We start from the raw sequence: 13,375 nt of genomic DNA on the forward strand, positions 1-13,375 counted from the left end.
ATAGTAGTGTGTATCTGTTAATACCAAATTCCAAATTTATCCCCCCCCACTTCCTCTTTGGTAACCATAAGTTTATTTTCTATGTCTGTGAATCTATTTCTTGTTTTGTAAATAAGTTCATTGGTATCATTTTTTTAGATTCCACATATAAGTGATATCATATGATAATTTTCTTTTTCTGTCTGACTTAGTATGATTATTTCTAAGTCCATCCATGTTGCAGCAAATGGCATTATTCTTTTTTTATGGCTGAGTAATATTCCATTGTATATATATCTGTAGCACATCTGCTATATCCATTCATCTGTTGATGGACATTTGGGTTGCTTCCATATCTTAGCTATTGTAAATAGTGCTGCTATGAACATTGGAGTGCATGTATCTTTTTTAATGAGAGTTTTTATCTTTTCTGGATATAATGCCCAGGAGTGGGATCGCAGGATCATATGGTAATGCTGGTTTTAGTTTTTTAAGGAACTTCATACTGTTCTCAATAGTGACAACCCTAATTTACATTCTCACCAACAGTGTAGGAGGGTTCCCTTTTCTCCACAGCCTCTTTAGCATTCATTGTTTGTAGACTTTCTGATGATGGTTATTCTGACCTCACTGTAGTTTTCACTTGCATTTTCCTAATAATCAGCAATGTTGAGCATCTTTTCATGTGCCTGTTGGCAGTCTGTATAACTTCTGTGGAGAAGTGTCTATTTAGGTCTTCTGCCCATTTTTTTGGTTGGCTTGTTTGTTTGTTTTTTATATTGAGCTGTATGAGCTGTTTGTATATTTTGGAAATTAATCCCTTGTCAGTTCATCGTTTGCCAATATTTTCTTCCATTCCATAGGTTGTCTTTTTGTTTTGTTAATGGTTTTCTTTGTTGTACAAAAGCTTTTAAGTTTAATTAGGTCCCATTTGTTTACTTTTATTTTTATTTCTTTTGCCTTAGGAGACAGATCCAAAAAATATTGCTATGATTTATGTCAAAGAGTGTCCTGCCTGTGTTTTCCTGTAGGAGTTTTACATCAATAGTATCCAGTCTTAGGGACTTCCCTGGTGGTCCAGTGGTTGGGACTTCACCTTCCAATGCGGGTTTGATCCCTGGTTGGGGAACTTGGATCCCGTGTGCCTTGCAGCCAAGAAACCAAGACATAGAACAGAAGCAATATTGTAACAAATTCAGTAAAGACTTTAAAAATGGCCCACATCAAAAAAAATAGTATCCAGTCTTACATTTAGGTCTTTAATCCATTTTGAGTTTATTTTTGTATATGGTGTTAGAGAATGTTCTAATTTCATTCTTTTACATGTAGCTGTCCAGCTTTTTATATGTAGCACCACTTATTGAAGAGACTGTCTTTTCTCCATTGTATATTCTTGCCTCCTTCGTTGTAGATGAATTGACCCTAAGTGCATGGGTTTATTTCTGGGCTTTCTATCCTGTTCTGTTGATCTATGTGTCTGTTTTTGTGCTAGTACCATACTGTTTTGATTCCTGTAGCTTTGTAGTATAGTTTGAAGTCAGCTGATTCCTCCAGTTTCATTCTTCTTTCTCAAGATAGATTTGGCTATTCGGGGTCTTTTGTGTTTCCATACAAATTGTAAAATTTTTTGTTCCAGTTCTGTGAAAAATGCCATTGGTAATTTGATAGGGATTGCATTGAATCTGTAGATTGCCTTGGGTAAGTAGTATTGTCATTTTAACAATATTGAGTCTTATAAAACAAGAACACCATATAGCTTTCCATCTGTTTGTGTTGTCTTCAGTTTCTTTCATCAACATCTTCAGAGTACAGGTCTTTTACCTCCTTGGGTAGATCTATTCCTAGGTATTTTATTCTTTTTGATGTGATGGTCCATGGGATTATTTTCTTAATTTCTCTTTCTCACATTCTGTTGTTAGTGTATAGAAATGCAACAGATTTCTGTATATTAATTTTGTATCCTGCAACTTTACCAAATTCATTGATGAGCTTTGGATTTTCTATGTATAGGATGTAATCTGCAAACAGTGACACTTTTACTTCTTCCTTTCCAATTTGAATTCCTTTTATTTCCTTTTCTTCTCTGATTTCTGTGTCTAGGACTTCCAAAACTATTTTGGATAAAAGTGGCATGAGTGGGCATCCTTGTCTTGTTCCTGATCTTAGAGGAAATGCTTTCAGCTTTTCACCATTGAGAATGATGCTGGCTGTGGGCTTGTCATCTATGGCCTTTATTATGTTGAAATATGTTCGAGTCCCATTTTAATTTACATGTTTATGAGATTTTAAAAACTTTTAAATGAAGTATGATATGTGTACAAAAAGTACTTATATCATAAGATTACAGCCCAGTGAAATTTCCACAAACTGAACACTCTCATGTAGCCAGCACCTTAATCAAGAAACAGAACATTACCAATACCTCAGATTTTGCTCTAGTGCTGCCTTCCAGTTACTACCATTCTCCAAGTTCCCCCACCACCACTCCTGTGGTAAAGACCAGGCACCTAACTATATAGATTAGCTTTGCCTGTTTTTATAAAACTGGAATCATACATCATGTATTCTTTAGTCTTTGCATTCTTTCAGTTAACATTATATTTGAGAGATTCATCCATATGGTTACATGTCATTGTTGTCCATTTATTCACAGTGCTATATAGTTTGCCATTCTGTGATTGTATTTCTTCTCTTGGTGGGTAGTTTTCAAGTTTTTTCTTGATGGACACGTGAGTAGTTTGGGATGATTGCGCTATATCTTTGGGTGACTACTTGAATATATTTCTGTTGGGTATATATGTAGAAGTAGATAGGATATTAATTTATTTGTTCCCCATAGTTAGTTAATGCCTAATAGTATTCCAAATGAATTTTTTGTTTATTTAAAAAATCTTTGAATTTTACATCAGAAAAGTATACATAAAGGTATAATTCAATAGATTTTCATAAATTGAACCTTTGTAACTAGCCCAAAGTCAATAAATAGTGTATTACCAACATTCTGGAAGCATCTCCCCCACTCCTTTTAACATATGACCCAACATTTTCCCATTTTGTGCTAAGGCCGATCAGTTTTCTGATTTCCATGAGTTGTTTTTTTAATGTTTATTTTGAAACATAATTTTTTTGGAGGATATATACTAGTACTTTAGCTTGCTTAGAAACTTGGTAATTTTCCAAAAGGCTTTTGAACATTTATTTGATTTTTATAATATCACTTTGAGGCAAATATTATTAATGCTCTTTTAAGATGAGGAAACCAAAGCACAGAGAGTTTGAATGATTTGTTTATCATTGTGTTTCAAGCTTACGATGGAATTAATTAATAGCATCATATGTTTTTTACATACATCACACCAGTGAATTGTTGTAAGAGGAAGATGCTTCAAAATGATACTGAATCTCATGGTAGAAGTCTAAATGTAATCTTATGATTACAAGATTTCCTGCTATTAAGGGACGTCCACATATGGAGAATTAAATGTAAAAAAGGGGAATGGTTCATTGAATTTTATAGTACTGAAATAGTCTAAACTAGTAATGCTAGCAGTGATGTTAACTAGGTAGATTAAAATTGTGTTTCCTGCATTTACTGCTGTTGGGGAGGAAGAAATTTTCTTCTACCCTTCTGGGTTCTTCTGGCTGGTCTAAGAATTTACACTGACATGAAACAGATTAACAGAAGATCAAACAAAAATTAATAACATGTATATATAGGAGAGACCCAGGAAGACTAAGTAACTTGCCAAAATGGCTGAAACCCTCACCTTAAATACTATCTTCAACTAAAGACAAAAGAGGGTGTTTGGGGTAGTGGTTTTAGACTTCAGAAGGGAGGAAGGCAGTTAACATGGAGATGCAAAAAAGCAGATGTTTGGTAAACAAATTGCTGGGCTATGCAGAGACAATGGGACACAGGGAGGAATTTTAACAAACAGACTTTGCCAGGTTCCTTCCTGTCCACCATACCTAGTTCATATTATAGTTATCTATGGTGGTAGCTCCCTTCCTGGAACAGGTCCTCTGTGATTATAGTATTAATATTATTAATATTAATGAGCATTACATTAAGCATTTTAAGGAATGATTTAAATGAATTAAATATGTATTGTTATATCCTATAAATATAACTGGAGCCAGGAATTTGTTTAATATTTTAGAATTTGTTTTAGAAAATTTCTAATATCTTAGAAATGAAACGAATAAAAATTTTTTTTAATTATAGGTACCAAAGATGTACAGTGGGAATTTGTACATGGTTTGCTTGAAAATGCTATTTATGGAGGACGTATAGATAACTATTTTGACCTTAGAGTTCTTCAGTCATACCTGAAACAGTTTTTTAATTCTTCAATAATTGATGTATTAAACCAAAGGAACAAGAAAAGCATTTTTCCATACTCCATATATCTACCAAAATCCTGCAGCATTTTGGTAGGTAAAATTAATTATTTTCAATTTACTACCAGATAGAAACTTGAATAATTTCTTATATTGTTAAATATATATTGTTTCTTTTCAAATGTATAAACAATTATCATTCACAAATACGGATTTTTTTTTTATTATGCCAGTATGCAGCCTGATTCTCTAAACTCTAGTTAAGTATCCTATTACTTTTGGATACTTAATGATCACTGATTGATGATAATAGGATATAGTAAATAGGTAAATCATGAAGGGGATGGCCAAGGAAAATTTTTACATTGTAGGGCTGCCGTGAAGATCTGGAATGGGAGAATATGCTACTTCTTCATAGTTATGAGAGTACTCTGATACATTAAATTTGAAAGAAAGCAAATATTATTTAACAAATATCTATCTTCATACTCTGGCTTATAAATTTAAAGAAGTTCTAAATATACAAGAGAGATTCACTTTATCTAGCTTTCATAGCAACATTTTTGTTTATGTGTATTTATTTTATCCAGCTGTAGTTTTTTGCTTTGAGTCATCATATAAAAGCCTCCTAGAATGCAATAATCTTTTCCAGAAAATAGTACAAAATGTAGCCCAAAGATTTCAATTCTAGTTTATTTTGCCACAAATTTGTATTTGTGTGAATGCCCAAATAACGTTTTCATTACACAGAGTATTAAAATTATACATTTCTTCATGAATTACAAAATATATGTATTCAATTATATAGTTCTATCAGTATTGTGCCTTTTTCTCTTATTCAAATATTTTTCAAGAAAATTCCTTTGTTTTAGTGATATAAGTCAGAAAACAAAGCTTAAAAACCAGTATTAAACATATTACTCTATTGAATATCTTATCTATTTTGTTATTAAGTATTCCATCGATTTTGTTTTTCAGTATCTTTCATTCACTTACTCATTCATTCAATAATACACATTGAACATTTGCTCTGTGATAACGCTTTTCCAGACTTTGTGGATCTCTTGATGCACTGTGGAGTTTACTTTTTATTGGGAGAACCTTAGAGTGAATGAGAAAACAGAAATATCACATAGTTATTTATTATATATTTATTTCAGATAGTGTACCATGAGAAGTCTTTCATCTCTATTGTTTGAAGCTTAAATTGAAAAATAAAATATATACAGAAAAGTGTACATCATAAATGTACAATGCAGTGCATTTTTATACATTGAACATATGAGTGCCACCAGCACTGCGATCAAGAAACAGAACATTTTCAGCTCCCCAGAAGTCCTCCTCAAGTTCCCTTCTAGTTACTACCTCCCCAACAAAGGATACATTAGCTTAACTTCTAACAGCCTGTGTTAGTTTTGCCTGTGTTTGTACTTCATGTAAAGGGTATCATTTGGTATATATTCTTTTGTGTCCAAATGAGGATAAATCAGTTTGGATATGTAGTAGTCTACTATTTAGGAAACATGTCAGTGTATAGTCCTAGGTAGAGAGAAGACTCTAGCCAGACTAGATGCGAAAATTTCTCAGACATTTAAAAATGAATAAAGTGTATACATACGAAGAATAATAGCTTTAGAATTATGATTATAGGAATTCCCTGGTGGTCCAGTGGTTGGAACTCTGTGCTTCCACTGCGGGGGGCATGGGTTTGATCCTGGTCGGGATACTAAGATCCCGCATGCCGTGAGGCACATGAAAATCTGGAATGGGAGATTTTTTTTAGATGGGAGATTTTTTTCCATCTAAAAAAAAAGAAAAATAAAAAATAGAAAAATTAAAAAAATTATAAGATGATTTACAAGAGTCAATGTTTAGCTTTCTGTTTAATTGAGTTAGATAGAAGGAGGAAGCCTGAAGTTTCCCAGGAGATGAGAAACACACACACACATATGCATGGATATATACAAGCATACACTCACATATACATACATATATATTTATGCATATCTACATTGTGATTGAAAACCTTAAGGAAGTTTACTGAGATATAGGAGAGGAAAAATTTCAAAGAACAATATGTCTTTCCAAACTTTGACATACTTCCTGGAGTAAACTCCAGGAAGCCCAGGACCTGTGTCTTGGAAATACTGCAGAGGCAGCTGCGAAGGATGAGAAAGGATGATGGGGGTGGGGGCAGAACATGAGTCTCCTTCACCAAAAACAGTTTCTCCTATTTCATCAAGAATAGTTTAGATGCATATATTTACAATACCTGCCTTAAAATAACTCATCTCCTCATGAAAACAAACAAAACAATTCCCATCTTTCAGCCAAACTGAATAAATCCTCTTGATCTACACTTAGTTTCCCATCTAGAATCTGAAGTGAAAACTGTTCAGATGAGTGCTTGGCAAATCAAGCCTTCGCAGTGCTTACAGTAATTCTTGGGATGAAATGATAGGATTTTCGATACATTTCATCACACCTCACCAGCGAAGACTAACTGTGGAATTGCTTTATAATGAAGCAATTTACAAAGCAGTTCTTGTATATCAGACTGTGTGAGTATAGGTTTCTGGGAGTTCTATAAGTTTAAGAGAAAAGATTGTTGGAATATTTATCTCATTATAAACAGAGCTACACTCTGCAGATTAGTCTTTGGTAGGTTACAGGAAAAATAACTACACATAGTAGGCATAGTTACTCAAATATGTTTGTTTTAATCAATTCCCCTCTGAATGTGAGAAGTATAGGATAAGAAAGTGTAGTATCAAATAATTTAAGTATGAAGAAGTAATGACAAAGAATATTTCCATTAGATAACTGAGTTAATGCTATACAGACTGAAAGTGAGATTTACCTAGACAATGTCACATGAATAATTAATCATTTAATACTTCACGATATTCTGGTTCTTTCTGATTTCGGTGGTTGTAAGTTTAATCTTTATTGAAAAACTTTTTTTTAATTCTTTGTGTTTAGGACTATCGTGCCGTCATTGAAAAACTTCCAGAGGATGACAAACCTAGTTTCTTTGGTCTACCTGCCAATATTGCTCGTTCATCTCAGCGTATGATCAGTTCTCAGGTAACGTAAAAAAAGATATATGTTTTAGAAAAAATGTTGCTACTGAGCCTAAAAGAAACATTGCATTTTATTTAATACTACAGATCCACATTCTTTTATTTAATTCTTTAATTTTATTTAATACAATAGATTCCAGTCTTACCTTAAATAAATTTTAAATGAGCCAAATAGTTCTATCTTAATACATTTGTTAAAATTAGTAAAATAACACTGAACACTATCAATTTTATCCAAAATATATTGGTTTTACTCCTGTGATTTATCTTATTAAGGGTACTTATTTAATTTATGCAATTGAATATGTCACTAAATTTGATATTTTCATAACAAATATCAGATATAGAGATATAATTTGCATAAAAGATAAATATTTAATATTTCATATGATATTACTCATGACTGAATATTGTAGAACATTGAGGGAAATATGGATTTTTTAATTACTGAGACATAGAAAAACATTAGCCATGAACACTGTATATTCTAGCTTCTATTGAGACCAAATAATTAAGAGCTAACATTTATTGACCTTTAACTGTGTGCCTGAAAGTGTTTTAAATACCTTATACTCAGAAACTTTAGTCTTTATAAACTCTATGAGGTAAGATCTATACTTTTCCTCTCAGTACCTGAGGAAACTGAAATGGAGAGAGTTAAGTTATTTACCCAAGATCACAGAGCCAGTAAAAGGCAGAACCAGTATTTAAATTGTGTGTCTGAGTAAAGACATGGCTTCTGCACCATGTGCTACAACTGCTCCTCAGGCATAAATATACTGCTAAGTACGTGCACCAAATTGTGAACTGTTAAATAAGGTTCGTTGTGGGTCAGTGTATGGAAGATTCTTATAGCTCTTAAAAGTTTACTTTTGGTAATTTACAGGCATCCTATCCAGATTACATTACCTTATTTAGCTGTACTGTTTTATACTTTTCGCTATTTTAGCCAACATTTATAAAATTGGTTTTCTCATTATTCACTAAATTTTTTCTCTCCTATTATTCACTAAATTGTTCATTGTGGAATTTTAATGTTCATTCTCACATCTTTGTAAAAAAGATGTTTGAGTATATAAATATATGCTCATTTGCATAATGTGTAAATAAGTATAAATGTTTTCTGGAACAAATAAGATCTTAACAACCTCTTCGTCTATGCTAGCTGAAGATGCTCTCTAATTCCTTTTCCCTTTCTCATGCAAAGTGTTAAGTCAGATACTCCCATGTAGGAATGAAACTCCTACGTGTCCCTTAGCTTCATAACGTATATGATTACACTCTATTCTTGTCCCTCCATGCTTTTTGTTGACCTGAGATAGTTATTTTTCAATAACCCCATCAATAACATATAAGAATTGCATATGTACCTTTGTGTGTACTTGTGTTGTATATGTGTTTGTGTATAATTTTACAACAGTGCTTAAGCAAAAAAGGTTAAAACAATTAAAAGGTCATTAAAAGAATAAAAGGTTATTTCACAGAATTCAAGAAGAGTATTTACTGTGGGAATCTTATCAAAAGAAATTCAAGAGTCTGTCTTGAAAGTCCTGTTATTAACATGGCTTTCACAACTTCTAATGTCAGTATCATTCAGCTTCTGAGAGAATCTCCTTTAGCCCAGCTTGGATCAAATGTCTAATGAAGGGAAAATAGTAACCTAGGATAGATAGGATAGGCCTTAGAGACTTCTGGGAAGGACATAAGATAAGGAATACAGAATACTGAGCATCTTCATCTTATGGAGAGGCCCACCAACCACCTATATGTTTACCTTCTTTTGCTCCTGGGCCATGTATGGCTGCCATTGATAAGAGCCCAGACTGAGAGGACCGTCATGGCACTAAGTCATAGCCTTAGTTTCCCACAAATCTTCTATTACATTTTAGTCACATAGGTACAGGGCTTGCATGCTATGCTAACATGAAGCTCATCAGTCTAAGTGGAATCCCAGGGATCAGGGGTTTCGTAGCAAACTAGGCAGACAAACATTTTACATTTATCTTACCTCTGTAGTTTCTAGGAAAGTAGTACTGTAGGAAGACAGACTCCAATCTCATTTTCCCAGATAGTCCTGAGACAACCCAGGCTTCATTTTTACTTTTTAGTTTTTCTAGTTAGTATACCAAAGAATTCTCTAAAAGTTATTTTACTGTGATCTAATCTCTGCTATTTTTTCTTACCTTAGTATTTAAATTTTTATAAATATTTATTAGATGAAAGGAGGATAACATGTTCTTCCTTAAAGTTTTTTGGTGATACATACTCTCTTAATATTTATATTTTAACTGTCAGTCTGTGTTACTGTTAATTTACTTAACTGTTTAACAGTTCTTTATTTTAGTTTTTATACTTAAGCAGCTTTCAGTGTGCATCAATTACTGCAACATTTCTTTTTCATAATTATAAACATTTATATATAAACTGATAAAATTTCTATATTTAGAGCTTTTCACTCCAAGTCACATTTGGAGCCACACTTAGAATGCTTAGCCTTCTTTGAAAGTGAATGTTCAGATATGAAGCAGTCTGAATGACACTGAGTAGATTTCAAAAAAAATATTATTGATCATATACAAGTTCAGGAATGTGTAACTGATGTTGAAGCAGGTATTTGATGATTTGGCATTTTAAAATTAATTGAGTGCATCCATACTAGGCAGATACCACAATTGGTGTTTACTATAGTGTTAATGATACTTATGTTCGGTGCTGTGAGTCAGCTTTTTGTTTGTTTGTTTGTTTGCTGATGTGATATTTATCACATTATGTATTTATAGTACAGTATTATTGCTTATATTCATTATACTGTGCATTAGATCTTTATGGCTTATTACTGCTTGTTTTAAGTTTGTACCCTTAAACACAATCATTCTTATCTCTGCCACCCCCATCCCCTGGTAACCATCACTTTACTCTCTGTTTTTTACATGTTTAACTTTTTAGATTCAATACTTGACTTTCTTTGACTTATCTCACATAGCATAATGTGCTTAAGGTCCATCTATGTTGTCATAAATGGAAGGATATTCTCCTTTCTCATGGCTAAATAATATTCCATAGTGTATATAACCTATATCTTTTTTATCCATTCTTCATTAATGGTCACTTGGGTTGTTTTCATATCTTGGCTATTGGGAATAATGCAGCGATCATCATGGGAGTGCTTATATCTTGTTGAAATCCTGTTTTCATTTCCTTTGGGTATATACCTAGAAGTAGAATTTCTAGGTCATATTATAGATCTATTTTTAATTTTTTGAGGAAATCCCATACTGTTTTCCATAGTGGCTGCACCAATTTACACTCCCACCAACAGTGCATGAAGGTTCCCCTTTCTCAACATCCTTGCCAACACTTGTTATTTTTTGTCTTTTGATGATAGCCATTATGACAGGTATGAGGTGATACCTCATTGTGGTTTGCATTTGCATTTCTCTGATGATTACTGATGTTGAGCATCTTTTCACATATCTATTGGCCATTTTGATGTACTCTTCAGAGAAATGTCTTTTTTGTTCTTCTGCCCATTTTTTAATTGGATTTTTTTTGTGATTAAGTTGACTGACTCTTTATATATTTTGGATGTTAACCCCTTATCTGGTTAGAGAGCCTCATCCACCAGAAGGCAGACAGAAGCAAGAAGAACTACAATCCTGCAGCCTGTGGAACAAAAACCACATTCACAGAAATATAGACAAGAAGAAAAGGCAGAGGGCTATGTACCAGATGAAGGAACAAGATAAAACCCTAGAAAGACAACTAAATGAAGTGGAGATAGGCAACCTTCCAGAAAAAGAATTCAGAATAATGATAGTGAAGATGATCCAGGACCTCGGAAAAAGAATGAAGGCAAAGATTGAGGAGATGCAAGAAATGTTTAACAAAGACCTAGAAGAATTAAAGAAAAAACAAACAGATATGAACAATACAATAACTGAAATGAAAAATACACTAGAAGGAATCAATAGCAGAACAACTGAGGCAGAAGAACGGATAAGTGACCTGGAAGACAGAATGGTGGAGTTCACTGCTGCAGAACAAAGAAAAGAGAATGAAAAGAAATGAAGACAGCCTAAGAGACCTCTGGGACAACATTAAACGCAACAACATTTGCATTATAGGGGCCCTGGAAGGACAAGAGAGAGAGAAAGGACCCGAGAAAATATTTGAAGAGATTATAGTTAAAAACTTACCTAACATGGGAAAGGAAATAGCCACCCAAGTACTGGAAGTGAAGAGAGTCCCATACAGGATAAACCCAAGGAGAACCATGCCGAGACACATAGTAATCAAACTGGCAAAAGTTAAAGACAAAGAAAAATTATAGAAAGCAGCAAGGGGAAAAAGACAAATAACATACAAGGGAACTCCCATAAGGTTAACAGCTGATTTCTCAACAGAAACTCTACAAGCCAGAAGGGAGTGGCATGGCATATTTAAAGTGATGAAAGGGAAGAACCTACAACGAACATTACACTACCTAGAAAGGATCTCATTCAGATTTGATGGAGAAATCAAAAGCTTTACAGACAAGCAAAAGCTAAGAGAATTCAGCACCACCAAACCAGCTTTACAACAAATGCTAAAGGAACTTCTCTAAGTGGGAAACACAAGAGAAGAAAAGGACGTACAAAAACAAACCCAAAACAATTAAGAAAATGGTCATAGGAACATACATATCGATAATTACCTTAAACGTGAATGGATTAAATGCTCCAACCAAAAGACACAGGCTTGCTGAATGGATAAAAAAACAAGACTCATATATATGCTGTCTACAAGAGACCCACTTCAGACCTAGGGACACATACAGACTGAAAGTGAGGGGATGGAAAAAGATATTCCATGCAAATGGAAATCAAAAGAAAGCTGGAGTAGCAATACTCGTATCAGATAAAATAGACTTTAAAATAAAGAATGTTACAAGAGACAAGGAAGGACACTGCATAATGATCAAGGGATCAATCCAAGAAGAAGATATAACAATTATAAATATATATGCACCCAACATAGGAGCACCTCAATACACAAGGCAACTGCTAACAGCTATAAAAGAGGAACTCGACAGTAACACAATAATAGTGGGGGACTTTAACACCTCACTTACACCAATGGACAGATCATCCAAAATGAAAATAAATAAGGAAACAGAAGCTTTAAATGACACAATAGACCAGATAGATTCAATTAATATTTATAGGACATTCCATCCAAAAACAGCAGATTACACTTTCTTCTCAAGTGTGCATGGAACATTCTCCAGGATAGATCACATCTTGGGTCACAAATCAATCCTCAGTAAATTTAAGAAAATTGAAATCATGACAAGCATCTTTTCTGACCACAATGCGATGAGATTAGAAATCACAAGGAAAAAAACGTAAAAAACACAAAAACATGGAAGCTAAACTATACGTTACTAAATAGCTAAGAGATCACTGAAGAAATCAAAGAGGAAATGAAAAAATACCTAGAGACAAATGACAATGAAAACACAATGATCCAAAACCTATGGGATGCAGCATAAGCAGTTCTAAGAGGGAAGATTATAGCAATACAATCCTACCTCAAGAAACCACAAACATCTCAAATAAACAATCTAACATTACACCTAAAGGAACTAGAGAAAGAAGAACAAACAAAACCCAAAGTTAGTAGAAGGAAGGAAATCATAGAGATCAGAGCAGAAATAAATGAAATAGAAACAAAGAAAACAATAGCAAAAAGATCAATAAAACTAAAAGCTGGTTCTTTGAGAAGATAGATAAAATTGACATACCTTTAGCCAGACTCATCAAGAAAAAGAGGGAGAGAACCCAAATCAATAAAATTAGAAATGAAAAACGAGAAGTTACAAGAGACACCGCAGAAATACAAAGCATCCTAAGAGACTACTACAAGCAACTCTATGCCCAAGAAATGGACAACATGGAGGAAATGGACAAATTCTTAGAAAGGTATAACCTTCC

General features: G+C 33.5%; 1 protein-coding gene across 3 annotated transcripts in view; it reads left to right on the plus strand.

The window, feature by feature from the left end:
- DYNC2H1 (dynein cytoplasmic 2 heavy chain 1) overlaps window positions 1-13,375 on the plus strand; it is a 365,046-nt gene that overhangs the window by 230,581 nt on the left and 121,090 nt on the right. For 2 of the 3 annotated variants that reach the window (XM_082339858.1, XM_082339859.1), the window contains exons 81-82: window positions 4,205-4,413; window positions 7,303-7,407. In XM_082339858.1, the coding sequence (XP_082195984.1) occupies window positions 4,205-4,413; window positions 7,303-7,407 (314 nt within the window). Of the gene's footprint in view, window positions 1-4,204; window positions 4,414-7,302; window positions 7,408-11,011; window positions 11,834-13,375 lie in introns of those variants that run through there. The other variant, XM_082339860.1, reaches the window with a different exon arrangement.

This window comes from Balaenoptera borealis (assembly GCF_965194805.1).
Source record: "Balaenoptera borealis genome assembly, chromosome: 11".
Lineage (NCBI taxonomy): Eukaryota > Metazoa > Chordata > Mammalia > Artiodactyla > Balaenopteridae > Balaenoptera > Balaenoptera borealis.